Below are 18035 nucleotides of genomic sequence, written 5' to 3'. Positions count from 1 at the left end.
AAAAAGCTTCCTGGAGAGGAAAGATTCAGCAGAGCACAGCCTGTATGGGCAGCAGTTTTCTGACCCAGTAATTAATTGCCCTGGGTAACATTTCAAGTGTGAATCACCCTGAAGGCCCCAGATCCTCCTCTATGTTACTTGGACAAAATATTGTCTAAAAACTGTGTCTCTAAGTGGGAGAGATAAATTGTTCTCACAAGACCTGGCCACACTGCAGTTTCTAACACTTTGGGCAGCTGAAACAACACAGGAGTTGGCCAAGCTCTGCCTGCCATAGCCAGGAAGGCCAGTGCCTGGGGCTTGGCTCTCAGGACTGCTCAGGAGACATCCCAAAGTGACTCTTTCAGGAATTAACAAAATGGAGCATTTTCCAACACAGCAAGGTTGTTCCCACCATCAGGCTGCTCTCACCCACTGCATCCCTGCAGCCCCAGAGCAGGAGCACTCATCTGGATGCTGCCCATGCCTTGGAGCCATGACCTGGAGCCACTTTGCAACTCCCCACTGTCTTTTTTAAGATTTATAGATCCCTCTTGTCACCATGGTATCTGTTTTTTTTTTTTTTTCCTCCTAAACCACAAGCCTCCTTCTGCCTCAGTGCAAGCCAGCCTCTGCTTACCCCAATCAGAAACTAAGACAAATGCACACAGAATTTTATTTTTTCAAAGTTTAAGTCCCCAGCTGTTTATTTGCTGTAGGATGGAGTTCTCCAGGCCTGGGCAAGCAGCCAAAATGGCTTCATTCCCCTGCTGTTCCTCAGTGTCAGCCTAATGCTGATGGCTGGCTGTGGGAGGGATGGCTCTCCCAGTGCCTTCCAAGCTGCCAGCCTGGGTCCCAAATCATTCCATGGAAGGTGGAGCTGTCTGTCCAGCAGCTCCTCAGTTCATCCAGGTGTAAATTCCTGAGGGGAACATTTCCCAAGTTAGCGTTGTGGATTTACTTTGATCTTTCCACAGCATGCACAACAAAGCCCAGACCTCTGCAGGTGAAGGGAGGCTCTCACAGGGACCTCCTGGTACACTTTAATGTGATGGAAGGGAACAGAAAATTGGAAGAAGATTGCTCAGGCACAAAGGTTCCATGGACTGAGCTACCAGAACCAAGGGACTTGTTTATCTACATTACAGTGTGGAATTTCCAGTTCTTAATCAGGATTACCAGGGCACTAACAAGGAAATTTGCAAACCTGCTCCTTTTCATTTCTGTTCACATATATTGTATTTCTTGCCTAGGGAAAAAAAACTACCAAACATCTGCTAGCCATAAATCAGCTTCACTTGAACTTCATTTCTATCCATATCCAGTGAAAATGTTTTGGGATATATTTTAATTCATTCACAGAGTTATTCTGTTCCTTTCCTGCTCTGCCAGTTGTTCTGCAGCTGCTGCTCTGGCCAAATACATTTGCAACATGTGCACAGGAATGTCTTGGAAAAGCAGCATTAAGTATTTCCTAAGGAATAAAATCTTGTCCTGCTGTAGTCCATGGCAGAATTCCCAGTGATATAAGCAGAGCCAGAGGTTGATCCCATGAGGTGAATACAGATGTGCTGTTTAAACCTGCCTGGCAACAAGTATTCCCATAAAAACGTGGGTTTATGTGAAAACTGCCATGATTTTTCCCAGAGGCTTTGTGTTTGCTGTTTCCATCAGGCTTTTCCAGTTGATTTTGATCTATGCCTAAGGCAGCAGAGGTGTCTGATCACCTACCCTAAACACGGGCTGAACATGCAGTGTGTCAGCATCTGCACAATCACGCTGGTCTTGGAAATCACCAAGACCAATCCCCAATCCCCAAACATCCCTTGTTTCGGATGTAGGAAATGTGAGACACCAACCCAACATATCCCAAACACACACATGTTTATTTTCCACCAAACATTTTCCTGGACAACATGGTCTTAATTTTTTTAATGCAAACTGTTAACATAATTTTGGGAGCAGAGCCAATTTCATTCAAGAAGAGAAGAAAGCTTTACTGGGCTGGATCCAACACTTGTCTAGTCCAGTCTCCTGTCTCCACCAGTTACAGCTCCCAGGGAAGATCATGCCATCAGGCTGAGCACAAAGAGCTACACCACATCCAGCTTTTTTTCCCAGACTTCAGTAATTCACAGTCTTGAGTCAGAGGTGTAGTAGTGATGTTTAATAGCCCTTAATAGACTTTTCCCCTTAATTTGTCTCATTGCTTCCCATGTCCATGCACTTTCTGCTGTACACCACATCCTCTGGCAGGGAGTTCCTCCCTGAAATCTCTGTTGTCAAACAAAGCATTTCATTTACTCTGAACCTGCCACTTCCACTTGCTCTCCCCCAGTCATTCCATTAGGGAAAATTATTAATAATCCCTTCCTGTTTGTTCTCCCATGCCTGACGCGATGTTATCACATTTCAGACTTTTTCAGCTCTTTCTTTCTCAGCTGCAGAACTCACAGAATCATGGAATGGTTTGGGTGGGAAGGAACCTTACAGACCATCCAGTTCCACCCACTGCCATGGACAGGGACACCTTCCACTGTCCCAGGTTGCTCCAAGCCCCATCCAACCTGGCCTTGAGCACTTCCAGGGATCCAGGGGCAGCCACAGCTTCCACCTTATCATCCACAAATTCTGCCTTATTTGGTTGTTCCTCCTACAGTGATCATCTCACCCTACCTTCTTCCCTTTTCTCACTTTCTTATATGATTTAAAGACAAGAATTCCAGTCTACTAAAGACAGACTCACCACACTTTTATACAGTGGGTTTTTTTCTTCTTTTGCCCTTTCTCATGGTAAACATTCCCAACATTCTGTTTGCTTTTTATGGCCACGAATATGGTATTTTTGTAAAATTACCTAGTATAGCTCCAAGACCTCTCTGCTAAGCAGTATTTTAGCAGAGTTTAAACCTCATTCTTGCACAGGACAACCATTGTTTCTTCCCAGTTTTCCAGCTGGGACAGCAACAGCAGGCTCTTCTTGCACTCTTTGCTTAGAGTCCAGCACAAATCTCTGTGGGAATCTCCTGGTAACTTCTGCAGATTGTAATAGATCGGAAAAAAAAAATTTAACCTGGTTAACATTTGTCCAAAACTTTCCAGAAATCCAGGGATTCATTATTATGAATGGCCCTCCTTCCTATGCTCCAGGTAGCTCAGGTGTGAGGCACAGCTTTCTCCTCTGACACTGCACTGATTCTCCTCCCTGCTCTGTCTCTGTCCACACATTTGCTGGGCCAGAGCCCAGTGAAGAACAACATCCATTTGTGCAGCACCGGAAGATGGCTCGCAGCTCCCAGATTTCCCTGAGATCCTTTTTCAAACCACAGCTGCCTTTGGCGTCTCTCTTCACTCCAACACTCCAGCAATCAAACAACAGGTAGTAGTTAAAATTTTACACTCGAGTGCCTTTAGAATTTCTAGAGAGGCTGATTCATGCACAGAAACAGCCCCAGAAAAACTGAACTTCAGATCATTAATTAAAGAAATAAATCACCACATCCACGTCTCACAGGGGAAACCAAGTCCAGGAAGGAGCTGTAAGTCAGGATGTGAAAACAACTTCAGCTGTATCCTGAGAGCACAAACCTCAGTCAGACCAGTTGGATGCTGACCTTTCACATTTTTCTTCTGGTGCTTTAAAGCTCAGTCTCACTCTGCTGCCTTTTCAGTGTTAGAAAATGGCTTTAACATTGAGTTGGAGGTGCTGTCCCAGGAAAGATGTGCTCCTGGATGGAGGCTTTTATTGTGGGACAAACAAGAGTAGATAAGCATTACAATCAAAGCTCTTTCAGGCTCAATTAAATATCTGACCAACAAAAGCATTTAAATTTAATCATAAGCTGAAAGTCTCCCCTGTGTATGGCCAGGGTTAAACAAATGGCATTAACACCAAATTTTCATGTTTGAGCAGAAACATTCCTGAATAGCAGAATATTGATATAAGATGTGGATTTGGTTCAGGTTTCCAGCTGTCCAGTCAGAGCCAAGAACTGAGATTGGTGCTTCCAAGGCTGGGGAGCACAAGGACCAGGGAGAGGTCACCTCCCTTTAGCTATGGCAACGATGCATCCTTAGCTCTTGTTTTTGTCTTAGAGGGGAATATTTCAATTCTGTTTTGACCGTGAACAGCTGAATTCTGTCAATATTGGTGTAGTTCCCTTTCTCTCCCCTTTCCCCAATTCCTCCTTTACTTACTCCTGGAAGGAGTAAGAATAACCTTGCAGAGATGCAAGTCTTGGCACCCTCTGCTCGTTAACCCCGATGCCAATTCACTGACTTCTATAGGAATTTTGTGAGTGTAACTTTAATGCCCCAGGACAAGAAAAGTTCCATCCTCAACTCTATAAATATTTATTTAAAACCCACAAGTGCTTAGCCCTGACATGACGCTGTGTGCATCCTGTCTTAGAACGAGCTGCGGTTCAGGGTTCAAGGGAAAGCCAGCACAAGCTGACAGCACCCAGCCTCTCCCCAAAATCTGCCTCTTCTCCTCAAGCAGAGACATAATCCTGATGCACCACCTCAGAATAAACACTGTCCTACCTGCATATACAACCTAGAAAAATTCCCAGCAAAAAGCCTTTCCTGGCTTTAACTGTGGAGTAGAATTTTCCATCTTTCTCCTGCTGTCAGAAACTGGTTTTAGTTAAGCACAGTAGAATGTTTTTTATTTTGATATATTAAAACTATTGCAACAACTGCAGCCAACTTAATCTCTGGCTCCATTAAAAATTTGAATGCAATATTTTAAGAAAAATATTTGACTTATCTCGAGTTTGGAATAATGACTGTGCAAAAAACAACCCAGGAGGCAGATGGAACACATCCGAGCTTGAGCCACATTACGGATTTTGTCTTCCATCCCAAAAGCTCTAACTCAGAACAACTCCTACCATTTTATTGAGAGAAACTCTGTTAGGTGAACACTGGGTATCCAAAAAAGTCCTCCACATGTGTTACGTTTCCACAAAAGAAGGGTTTAAAAATCAATACCTAACAAGTCAGTTTTCACTCACAGTGTATAAATTGCGTGAACTGAGTATCACAAAATCATACATACACTGTGAGGTTGTTTTTCAACTACAGATGCAGCTTATTTCCCCATAAAAATGTACATTTACCTAAACTTGCATCACAGTACAAGACTATTTACCAGAGATGTGTATCAGTGCTTTCTCCCCTCATATACTGCCCTGCCAGGCAGCCCAAGGAAGTTCACGAGCTGCTCCTGACCGTCTGCTGCCACTGCTCGGGGCTTCCGCAGCGACAACCATGACCGCAGACATCCGGGCTGGGACAGCACGCTGGGAACCCTGAACGTGGCAGCAGAACAAGGGACACTTGTGATCCTCACTGATAAGGACTGCATGCACAGAGCCACCCTGCTGTGGCTGCATTTCCCCTGAGAGCCACCTCCTGCCACGGCAAAGCCGTTGGACTCGAGGAGCTTTGAGGCCTTTCCCAACCTGAACGATTCTCTACTCCATGAAACCTCACAGCAGCCAAATAACACAAACACAAAGCACACAGACTCTGCTCGTTCTCTGTACGGGTGGCGTTATTTGCATTTATTGTGACCATCTGAGAAAAAAGGCCTTTGGGGAACTTAAATGCAAAATATATTTTTTTTTATACAATCTCCATCTCTCCATGTGTTACTTCCCTCGGATTCAAACTTCTGAAGGATGAAGCAGCCATGCCAGCCCTCCCAAAGCACTGAACTGTTGAACAAGGACAAGAGCTGGTGGTTACACATGCTCTCATCATTTCCAACAGCTCTTCTCCAGAGCTCTTCTCCCCTGGAATGTTCCAGGAAGCCCTTGACACTGCTTATATGTCTCCAGTAGCACCAGCAAGTTCTCTGGTGCCTTACTGGGAAAAGAGAAGAGTAATTGCAAGCAAATGTTCTCCAGACCATGGGTCACTTTCATCTTCATTTACTGGGAGAAGACCTAGATCCTTTCCCAAGCAAGAAGACAATACAATAAAAACATGAACCCCCCCCACATCCTTAACTTTGTGAATGAAAAATAAATTAAAATTTCCCTTCCTCTCTAAACAGCGTCAGGTCTGTGTAATACAGGACTCTGACTCTGGAGATGATCTTTCTGCCGTGTCTGCAGTCACAGTAGGAGGCAAGGAAAGAAAACCACTCACACAGCCATCAAAACAAGGGAGGAGAGCAGAGCTGGGAGAGATGGAAATGTGGATATAGATCACAAAGATGAAGCAATTGGCTCCAAAGAGCATCTGGACACCAGACATTTGATGTGGCAGTTTCTACAGCCCACAGCACTGGCAGTGGCACAGGGCAGAGCTCAGCCCACCACATTCAGTGCTGGCACTTCAGTTCCACAGCCACAGCCTCCAGTTTCAGCCATACCCCTGGAACTGCAGGGTGATGTTGGATGAACAAATTCTCTCAAAGTCCATACTCAAGACCTGTGCAGTTGTTGGCAACAACGCACGCTCGTATGACCAAGAATTTAAGCAGCTGGTTCCCTTCCACATGAGATCAATAAAATGGGCAATCCAGCTGCCTTCAGGAAGAAAGGGATTCTGTTGCTGGGCAATCTCTTGCCCCAAAATCAACAAAATACCAAAATCTCATGGAGAAAATCACACTCTGGATTTGTGCCATTCAGATTCTTCCCTACTTGTATCCTTTTCTACCAGGAGCAAGAGTCTAATGACTCTTAGGCCTCTCTTCTTTTCACCTCCTGAAGGATTGGAGTGGGAGGTTGCAGTGAAACCCCTCTCACAGCCAGCACAGTCCCTGTTCCTACAACGCTCCCGCACTTCCGAATGCGGCATTTGCGACTCATTTCTGTCCGTAGCCTCCTCCACTGTCCCAGGCTGAGGAACGCTGCTCACTTCCCCTGTCTGCCGTGCAGGAGGGCTCCTGGACAGCAGCTCCACATGCACATTCCCATGAGGGTGTGCTCACCTCCTCTTCGTCATTACAATCCCTGTGCATCTCTGCCCAGCCCACAGCTCGCCAGCCAAGGTGAGGAAGATTAAATAAAAGGGGGCATTTCCCAAGCAAGACTTTCAAACACACCAGAAATTGGGGCTGGAACTATCACATTATGGAGTGAAATTTAAATAGGAGGCCAGACAAGATGTCAATCATCATACTTTCCAGAAATCCCTTGAAACACACTCATAAAATGTCTTTGCTTAGACATGAGCTTCACACAGTGTTTTTTTTCCTCACAGATACATCATCCTGAATATAAACATTATAGAGAACAGTGCCTCAGGGAAACATTTTATACACTGTGATGTGGCACATTATACCATATAGCAAAGCAGGACTTTGCCAATAACAGACCACAAAATTTGGGCACCCTCCAAGACTCACAGCCCCAGGGCATGAGGTGTGAAGCAACCTCAGCCCTTTTCCATTCAGTGGGAGACACTTTCCAGTCCCACAAAAGCTTCTTCAGCTTACAGAAATGGGGCAGGAAGGAGGAGATTTGATACTTATTTCTCGTTTGCTTCTACTAAGGCAAATTAGCCTTTTAAAACCCACAATAACACAGAGCTGGGTGTCACTACAGTACAAAGATGACTTAGCAGGAGTGAGAGCCCTTCCCAGGCTGATGTTACCCAGTTCAGTCACTTTGCTGCAAACAGCCTTGTCTCTGTTCCATCTCTCTGTAGCAATCTTCTCTGATGTGGATTTTCCATTCCTGGAGTGGGTTATTTCAGATTCAGCACCCAGAAAGGCTTCTCTGGTCCTCCAAGCAAAGCCTGTCTCACCAACGGTTTTAGGAGCCACAGAAACAACTCATTCCCATTCCCTCCAAAGATGTGCCTCTCTGTCTTACTTTAGGTTGAAACATCGATTAAAATTCTTATACTGGAAAGAAAACATCACCCAGTGAGGTGCTGGGCTGGTCCTGCCAACAGAAACACCCTCAGTGTACGCAGGAATCTAAGAATGTGCAAGTCTTGCTCATTACCACAAGATCCCTTGAGCTGCTCCAGCTTTAGACACAGGCATGAGTGTATGTGTGTGTGTGTATATATATATAAATATACACGTCATAAAACTGGCAATCATGTGCACATTACACTCAAATTCCCCAAAAAAACAGACTACACCAACGCTACATTCAAATTCCAGAGGCAGGGATGCACAAAGGAGCCTGAAAGGCAGCAGTTAGTCAGACTGGAGCTTTGTAACATGTACAGCCCACACGAGGACCAGGCAGCACTGCAGAAAACAGTAAGATAATAATTTAAAAACTTAATTTAAAACCAGAAAAACACAATTGGGATTGAGATCTGTGCTTGCACCCCTAGACCTCAGTATCACCAGACAACAGAAATCAATAGGTGCCATGAAGAGGGCGCTGATAAAAATCTATAGCAACTGAAGCAGTCAACTTGAAACCTATTAACAGCTGCATCAGAAAGAAAGGATTACTTTTCCAATCTGCTGCTTTCCTTCCAGATGATCATTCTGTACGAACCCAGCAGAAAGTCCTTTGGATCCATTCTATGAATGAACTACTCAGGATTTCAAAGACCCTCCCCAGTCAGCATGAAATAATCCTCTGCTTTTCACCACCAGCACCGGCACTGTCAGCGCTGGCATCAAGTTTACTAAAAATGACCCGGGAAGGGAGGGACAGCAGGGACACCTGAGGCACAGGCTCCTGTGCCATCTGCAGCCTGTCACCCCAAGCTTACCAACCGGTATTTGATCTGCTGAAGCCCACAGACCAGTGGCTGCACTCAAGCAAAGAAGGCCAATGCAGTGAGGGCTTGGTTTTATCTTCTGTACATCACGGTCCTCCCAAAGTTTGGGGACCTGAAGCATGAACAGTGACAGGAAAAGGTCATCATACAGCCACAGCTCAGACTCTTTATCTCCTTGCAGTAAAAGTCACTGATCATTAACTGCAATAGCTGGCATTTTCTGAGTCCCTGGCATTTTGTAGTTCTCCAGCACATCCATACCAAGTGCAAATCCCCCGGATTTCAGCCTCGGAGCATCTCCCACACGGATCAAAGAGAAACCAGATGATCCTGAGGACATAGAGCTACACCTGAACCCAGGCACAAATCCCGCTATTTCTGTGTATCTCTTTATTTTCCCTTTGAAAAACACAGTCCGAGCTCTGCCTACAACACACTGGGGCCACGAAAAGCGAAACCCAGTATTCCCAACAGGGCAAGAACCAGAGGCTACTGGGACAGCGGCCACACACGCCTGCCACAATCAGCGAGGAATAAACTCATCAAAACCAAATGACGGACGACACATTTAGAATTGAACTTCAAGAACAAGAGAAAAAAAACCCAAATAGTGGTGGCTCTGCCTTCCCAGCACAGGGCGAGGGGTGCGGGATCACCGAGGAAATGCCGCTTTCCGTTGGCGGCAGCCGCAGCACCGCCCGCACAGCGCCGGGCGCCGTGAGGGGACCGCGGCTGCCCCGGCCTCTCCCCACACTGCCCGGCCGCCCCCCGCGTCCCCCACCCGGCACAAGTTTCCCCCGGGCGCCGCTTACCGCCGTGGAGCCGGAGGAAGAGGCGATGTAGACCTTGATGACCATGCTGGGAGCGGCGGGATGCGGAGCCGGGCGGGCGGTGGGTGTGTGAGGGCGGCTCGGGCGCGGGCTGGGGCTCAGGCGGGAGGGCGGGCGCGGGGAGGCGGCGGGAGCGCTCGCCCCGCCTCGCTCCGCAGCTGCCACCGCCCGAGCCCGGAAGGGCGGAAAATGGTTTTTTTAAAAATTAATTAAATAAATAAATAGTAAAAAAGGAAAGAAAAAAAAAAAAGAAGAAGAAAGAAGAAGAAAGAAAGGGGAGAGGAGGAGCGTTCTCGACGAGCCGCGCGAGACGTGCGGGGGAGGTGGGGCGGGGGAGCCATGGCGGCGGGGCCGCGCCGAGGGGACGCGGGGGCTCGGGCGGGGCGGCCGCTTCAGGGCGGGGGTGAGAGCGGCGGGGGGAACCGGGGGACACCGGGGCGGGAGACGGAGAGAGGGAGGGAGCCAAGCGTGGAGGGTCGCCATGGTAGCGGCTGGTTCCCCTCAGTGCTGGCTCCCCTCAGCACCAGGTCCCCTCATGGCCGCTCCCCTCACGGCCGGGTCCCCTCATGGCCGCTCCCCTCACGGCCGGATCCCCAGGACCGATGGCCCCGTGCCGGGCTCCGTCGTTACCGGCTGCCCTCCGGCCGCCGTGGCTCTGCCCCGCTCCGTGCGAGGGCAGCGGCAGCACCGCCAGCCCCGTGCCTTGGCCGCTCACCCGGCTCTGGGGCACAAGGAGTCAGGGGTGGGTGGCTGTTTCTGGGCCATGGTGTTTAGAATTACGAATTTCCTTTTAAAATCTATTCCAGCGTGGAAGGTACTGCCCAAGTGATGTGCCAGCCCGTGCCAAAGGACAGGTGGCATCCAGTGGAGTTCTTGGCGTTCCTGTGGTTATTGTAAAGTATCTTCCACACACAAAAAAAGCCATCAAATCCCCCAGATTTTTAATGGTTATAGTAATGGTGACACGTTATTGAAGGAAATTTATATCCAGCACCTGTCTCCCACTTGCCTCTGGTACTCCAACTATTACCTCATATATATTTTATTATCTGTTCTGATAGCAGGTTCACAGCAAATGGAAAATATGTACAGTGATAAGCACAGGAAGCTGCAATTTTACACCTACAAGCTAAGATGAAAGCAAGATGTTTGTTCTGCTCTTGGTACAGAGGTAACAAGGAGGTATTTCTGAAATGAGTTTTCCAAACAAGCTTTCCTGTTTCAAATTATTAATTTTTCTAACAAAAATAAATATTTTTCAAAAGACGTTGAATTAAAGGTATTGAATTAATTGCTCTATTAATTTGCCAATAGTAAAGGAAAGAAAACTCTTTTGAGGAGGATATGCCTCCATTTGATATTACTTATGATACTTATATGAATCTTTGAAGCAGTCATGAGTTTTAAGTATGTTTGAAAAAGCAATAAACCAAAATTGATTGAGGATGATGGTACGCCATAAAAATTCCCTGGTTCAAGGAATTTCAGAATTTAATAAAATAAATGGTGTACTTTTCAATCTGTTTAAAACAAACTGAGTTAAGTCCAGGAGATTAAAATTCTTCAAGGAATGTTTCTTCAGTTGTGTTTGTGCAGCCCCTTCCCAGCTGCTTGAGAAACACCCTGGGAATTCCTGTTGGCTCCAGCGTGTAACCTGATTCATGGCAAGGAACGCAGGAGGGAGAAACCCCAGCTTATCAGAAAGAAGGGAAAAGTGCAGGTGGAGAACAGGAGAGGGAGGGTCACTTGAACTTTGGGCTTCCCTGTTGCGTTCCTGCCTGGCTGCCAGCTCTCCTCTCCTTGGAGAATTGGAATCGGCTCCTCAGGGGTGAGATTCACCTGGAGCGAGCTGTACCTTGTCCTCCTGCCTCCTAAAAACACTGCTATCATCATTACTCTCAAAAGTGCTCTCTAGGAGGCATTTTATCTTCATGAAATGGGATTTATTAAGTTAGGAGCGATACACGAATCAGGTATCGTTGACACAACTTGGTTTTCTTGACTCATAAAAGTAAATTTTCTACTTTATTGATGGGAAAGTGCGATGTTTTTTATTCCCACGCTACTCCTGTAAAATTCACGTTGTTGTTTTTGTTTTCACTGTTAAACACTTGGGAAGCTATGAAATATCCTTCTCAATGTAGACCAAAACCTAAAGCAAAATGACCAAATTTTAGGTGCTCCCCAAAGAGGAACCCAAGGGATTGGCCATCCCAGAGTCATCCTGGGATTTCACAGTAAAACACTGCCAGTGATGGCAAGGATCCCCTCGCTTTTTCCTTGGAGCACAGGCAAGGATGGAGCCTTCCTAGTGCTGGCAAATTAAGCTGTTTTAAAAAAGAACTGTAGGAGAATCTCACAATGAAAGATAGAGCAGTAACCATCTGCAAATTCCCTCTTGTCCAAAAGGTCAGGAAGAACATGTTCCACATGCTCCACAGCTGCTTTGTAACCACTGACAGAAATTAATCCAGAATCCACCTGTGAGTATCGTGAGGCTGTGCCAGGGTCTGCTCTAGGATCCTGCTTGTGCCAGAGGAGATGATCTGGATCTGTGTGAAATGGAGAAGGTGTGATGGGCAAGGGACATCAGCTCAGCGCTCTGAACAGGAAATCTGAAATCCATGCTTCATTCCCAGTCCCAGCCTGGCAGAAACTGGAGCCAAAGGGCAAACCGTGACTCAGAGCCCGTGCCCTGCTGCATCCCGTGCGGCGGGGGGTGGAAACTGCTCCCCTGCTCCAAAGACTTCGTGTGGAAGTCCAAGAGATCTTCCTCATTTGGAAACTCGGCAAGGCCAGGTTTCCTTGATTTCCGTGTAACTGTGGCAGGCACAGGGCGGAGGCGGCCACTCAGGGCACAGAGCGGGGACTCCGGGAGTGCTGGCTTCACCTTTGCAGCGGCAGCAGTGAGTGGCGTTACAAGGCAGCTGCCTTAAAACCGCCCGTCCCGCCCAGCACTCACAGACTCGGCTCAGCCCCCGCGCCAGGCCCGGCTCAGCCCCCCCAGGCCCGGCTCAGCCCCCCCAGGCCCGGCTCAGCACTCACAGACTCGGCTCAGCAGCCCCCCAGGCCCGGCTCAGCCCCCCCAGGCCCGGCTCAGCAGCCCCCCAGGCCCGGCTCAGCCCCCCCAGGCCCGGCTCGGCTCCCACAGGCCCGGCTCAGCCCCCCCAGGCCCGGCTCGGCTCCCCCAGACCCGGCTCGGCCTCCCCAGGCCCGGCTCAGCCCCCCCAGGCCCGGCTCAGCCCCCCCCCCCCAGGCCCGGCTCAGCCCCCCCAGGCCCGGCTCGGCCCCCCCAGGCCCAGCTCAGCTCCCCAGGCCCGGCCCCGCGCTGGCTGCCGGGGCGCGCCCCCTGCTGGCGCTGGGCGGGACTGCGGCCAGGGCCCGGCCCGCTCCCCTCGGCCCGAGAGGAGGAGGAGGAGGAAGAGGTGGAGGAAGAAAAGGAGGAGGAGGAAGAAGAGGAGGAAGGAGTTGCCTCGGGCTCTGTGACACACTGGAGGCCTGGGGACGTCCGCATTGGTGCCTTGGCGGGTGGGGTCAGCAGTGCTTTCAGTGAACCGTGGAATCATTTAGGTCAGAAAAGCCCTTCGAGAGCGTCTATCCTACCGTTCACACGGCACTGCCAAGGCCACCACTAACCCATTCCCCGAGTGTCACATCTACACAATTCTGAACCCTTTCAGCGATGGTGACTCCACCACTTCCCTGTTTTGAAGACAATCTCCCATCCAGAGTGGAGCTGGCCAACCACAACTCCTTGCTTAGCATTTAATCCCTGTTTTTCCGTGCGCTCCAGACTGGCCATCCGCCCTCCAGCCCTGAGCCAGCAGCCAGCCTGGGCTCTGGCCAGCCAGCCTGGGCTCTGGCAAGTCCTGTGCCTGCACCTGAAGGGCACTGAGTTACCCTGGAGTACCCAAGGGAAGGGAATACTGCAAGACTCCAGAAACATCCAGGGAGTAACAACTTCCCATTAACAGAGAGCAAATCTGGATTGGGTACTAGGAAGAAATTGTGCCCTGTAAGCGTTGTGTGGCACAGGTTCCCAGAGAAGCTGTGGCTGCCCCATCCCTGAAAGTGCCCAAGGCCAGCTTGGACAGGGCTTGGAGCAACCTGGGATGGTGGAAGGTGTCGCTGCCATGGCAAGGGGTGGAATGAGATGAGCTTTAAGGTCCCTTCCTGCAATTCTGTGATTCTATGAAGTGGAACATGTAAATAATTGTGTAAAAAACAGAGTTTGACAAACAACATACAAAAACTTCAAACCCACAATAAGTCATTTTTCAGTCTTGGCAGGAGTGGGAGGCCTGAAGGATGATTTCTAATACCAGTCTGCCATGGAGGGCTAACAGGAACATGCAGAAAAGACAAAATTGGGGCAGAAAACCCCAGTGAATTTTTTGCATGTGTTTGTGGAGGAGGAGGAGGAGGGTGGGGGAGTTCCTAGACAGGAACTCAGGAGCTTGCCTGAGGATCTGTCTCACGCCAAAGCATCAGGTTGGGGTAGAATCAATGGACACAGCGAATAAAAACAACCTAACCATTGCCAGATGGTCCTCCCTGCACCCCTGGAGTGGGTAAAACTGCTTCCACACACAGCCTCAGGACATGGCTGGTGCTCCCAGCTTTTACAGTCCAATCCCAGGGAGACTCAGCAACTGAGAGGGTTGTGACCAAGAAAGTTTTCAGCAAAGTTTCACAAACCATCCTACCCTTAGCACTGATTTTGAACTTATTTTACTAGAAGTCTTCCCAGAAGCCATTTGAAGATTCCCAGAGAATTTGGGGGTGAGCAAGTCTGTGAGCAGACCCTTTGACCAAAGCTGACTCAGTCCTAGGGGACCCCAAGGCCTCTGCAAAGTCCAAGACTGTGAATGCAAGGGGCCATCTCCAAGTATGTAAAAACCCCCAACACCTTATGGCAGGCAGCAGACACTGATTCGCAGCACCATTTCCTTCCTTCCTTCCAGCTGGCTCCAAGCTCACAGCCAGTGGGAACTGCAGGTTTCTCACAGGATGGGCTTGAGAAAGGCAGGATTTAGTGATCAGAGCACAAAATGTGTTCTGTCCAGCCCAGTCCTGGGTCAGAGGGAGCCAGGGCCAGACCAGGCTGTTGGCAGATTTTGGGGTTGTGTCTTCTGCCTTTCAGGGCAGCCACCCTTGAAGGCCCAGTTGAGCAAAGTGTCCTAAAAAGCATTAACAGAACGACTGTTCCTGTTACTTGGGCTGAAAACCTGGTATCTCATAGAATCTCAGGATGGTTTGGGTTGAAAGAAACCCTCAAGCTCATCCAGTGCCATCCCTGCCATGGGCAGGGACACCTTCCACTGTCCCAGGCTGCTCCAAGCCCCGTCCAGCCTGGCCTTGGACACTGCCAGGGATGGGGACTCCACAGCCTCTCTGGGCAAACCTGTGCCAGTGTGTTGTAAGTGGAAATGGACATTTCCATTTATTTTTATGCACCAAATCTGTGAATAATCTCCTTTGTGTTAGATGAGGAAATACATTTTTTGGCTTAGAAGGCCTGATTGAACATCTGTCCTAGAACGGAGTGCACCAGCTCCCAGAGGTGCCAGCATTTTTCTGTTTGCTGTCAAGGGAGTCCAGACAGCTCCAGTGTGAGCTCCTGCTTTGGGATAGATGCCTGAAGCTCCCTGGAAGTCATTCTCGTATCCTCTTACCCGTGTTTTGTGTTTAATACAATTCTGGAGCATGTAGTCACCCCCTTCACTCTCAGGGACCAGTAAGAAGCTGTAGCTAAGCCAAAGGTTTTATTAAAGCACAGATAAACAGACTCAATGAGAATCCTAAATTCCTCATCCTCATCTTCCCAAATTAATAAGCTCTAAATGTTTTACTGCGATCAATACTGAATTTGACACATAAATCAATTTTTTCCCAGGACAAACCACAGAATCACCCAGGACAAACTATAAAATTAACCAAGCACAAACCTCTTCTGTAGATCAATAATCCACTCATCCCAAAAGTTATATAAAATAAGGCAGAAGGACACTCAAACACCAGGTACAGAACACAAAAATGTGGTTTGTGGTATTTTGCCATAAAAATATGAATTCCTATTACTGGTCATCTGTGCCATGACTACGACACACACACAGAATCCTAATTTCCCTTCCTCTGAACTCGTGACTGTGGGGCTGTTGCACAGTTAAATGAACCAGGCTGAGAGCGGAATGTGTGGAAAGGAATCTCCAGCATTCCAACCCCCATGAATTTTAGCACAAAGGAATGAGAAAGGAACATGTATCTGATTGCCCGTTCCCGGAAGGTGAGCAGTCAATCACCCAAGAGTGACTTAGGTCTGTTCTGCCTTTATTCAGGAATGTCCTGATCTACTTCAGCTCAAGAAGGTGGTCCAGGAGAACATTCCTGAAGTACTACAGATCTCTGATAGCAGGAGCAGGCCCTCCTTCTCCTCAGGACATTCCCGATTTTCAAACCATTCCTCAGCGTTTGAGCATCACTCCCTAAGCTCAGTGTGGGCTGTTCAGACTGACCGTCCTGTGCTGGTCACTTTTGGTTTGGTCTAGGCCCATGTTTCTGTCTGCAGACTGGATGGTTTTACCTCTGGAGTCATTGACTCCTTACAGAAAGAGAATTCAAATTTTAGCATGGAATTTTGCTCATTGAAACACTGGCACACCAAAAGGAGATTAACATCTGATTTGTTGCTTTGATTTGAGACGGTTCATAAATTCAGTTTTAGAGGATTTTGTACTGAATAAAAAATGCCAGTTTGGGCAAAAACATAAAAAAAAAAAGTCACATGTTACAAAGTAATGCTCCAGAATAAACTTATTCTCTTAGCTACAACCAGGTCTGTCATTTCCTGCATAGTTACAGCCATTTATACTTGCAGCATAACAGCATCTCACAGCAGCTTATCTTGTCTCTTTAGAGGGAAATAATCTTCTCACTAGTCATTATTTAGGTCAGTTTGTGGTTTAATGAATTTTCTTTTCTTAAATAAAAGTGTTTGAGAAAATGTAAAGGTGAAAAAGAAGGCAGAGCAAATATAATGCAAAAATCAGTTGTGAATTTTAAATCTGTGCTTCACTTGCACATTTTGATCCAAACTGTTGGTAGTGCAAGTTGGTCAGAAGATATTCATAGACCCTTCAATAAATTCCCGTTTCTCTTCCACAAAAACTTCTCCCAGAATATAGAAAGGATGAAAGAGTAACTGCAGGGAGACAGGAGAAACCTCCTGAGGCCAGTCAAGCACAAACCTTGATGGTAATGGAGAACTCAGGGACCAAGAGCTCTTGGAATGTGTTTCAGGCCAGGGTTAATTCAGACGATGGAGAAAACTACTGGAAACACTGTTTTAAAATCTTGATTACCTAAGGAGACCTCGAAGGAGGCGTGATTGCATTTGGTTACATGGTTACACTGAGGCTGGAAAATGCATTTCCCATGAATCAGGAGGCCAGTCAGAGCCATCCTTAAATAATTGGTGTGTTTTAACAAAATAATCATGGCATTGATGGATCAACATTGACTGGAGGAAGGGGGAGAGGGGTGGCTCCGTGGACGGAGAATTGCTCAGCTTAACTGCAAAGTGCATGAAGATAATAAACTATTGACATCTCGGCCCTTGGAGAGGGAGGTGACGTAAAAAGTGACAAATCAAAAAGTCACCATGAATTTGTCAAGAACGGGGGAGCAGCTGTTCAGGGAGCAGCACTGAAAGGGATCCAGGGATTACAGGGGATCAGGAGGAGTCTGAACCAACGTGGTGATGCTGTTGCTGACTCTGCAAATGCCACGCTCAGATCTGTTACCTAATTAACCTGATTACAGACCTGGGCAGGAATGTGGAGTCCAGAGGAGCCTAAGAATGACTAAAGGTTTAGAAAATATGGCCTATGAGATCATGAGGCCTACAAGAATTTGTTTAGTCTATAAAAATAAAGTTTTAGGGAGAAAATGATAATATTACGTGAAATGACACAGTATGTAAAATGTTATTGGAATGTGATGCTCATTAATCGTTCTTTGGATCTGCTGGACACGGCACAAATAAGTTGAAATTCACAACCAAAGTACAAGTTTAGATGCTGGGGAAAACTTTGTGGGGTTAAGGCCAGTTGGGTGCTGGAACTGGCTTTCTAGGAAGATGGCAGAATCCAGTTTAATGTAGGTTTTAGAAAGAGTTGTCCTGGCTTTGGGCAGGATCAGTGACACCTCAGAGCAGCAGCTCCTGCTTCAAGTCTTAGTGCAAAGCGCCGAGTCCTGAAGGTGGTATTAATACACCTTGTGCTTTCCCTTTGGAAATACACAAAATAGGTGGGGGAGGCACTGCCAGACATTGCAGCTATGATGGAAACGAGAGCTGATTTTCCTTAATCCACGCCGAAATCTGAGACTTCACCTTGTGAACAACCTCAGGCTCGCAGGCCCCGCTCGGGGGCCAACCTCAACAGCGTCAGCCGAGGTGCAAGACCCCAGGAGGCCAGTCAGAGCCCGGAGCGCTCAGACAACCCCGGGGCAGTT

General features: G+C 47.8%; 1 protein-coding gene across 1 annotated transcript in view; it reads right to left on the bottom strand.

Moving 5' to 3' along the window:
* SH3BGRL (SH3 domain binding glutamate rich protein like) overlaps positions 1-9750 on the bottom strand; it is a 30666-nt gene extending 20916 nt beyond the window's left edge. Inside the window, exon 1 of the mRNA XM_053955559.1 lies at positions 9504-9750. Within this exon, the coding sequence (XP_053811534.1) occupies positions 9504-9548 (45 nt within the window). The 5' untranslated portion in view covers positions 9549-9750. The remainder of the gene's footprint in view (positions 1-9503) is intronic.
* Between the last annotated feature and the right edge of the window lie 8285 nt (positions 9751-18035).

This window comes from Vidua chalybeata, chromosome 14 (assembly GCF_026979565.1).
Source record: "Vidua chalybeata isolate OUT-0048 chromosome 14, bVidCha1 merged haplotype, whole genome shotgun sequence".
In the NCBI taxonomy this organism is placed as follows: Eukaryota; Metazoa; Chordata; class Aves; order Passeriformes; family Viduidae; genus Vidua; species Vidua chalybeata.
This window is presented reverse-complemented; position numbering and strand designations above follow the sequence as displayed.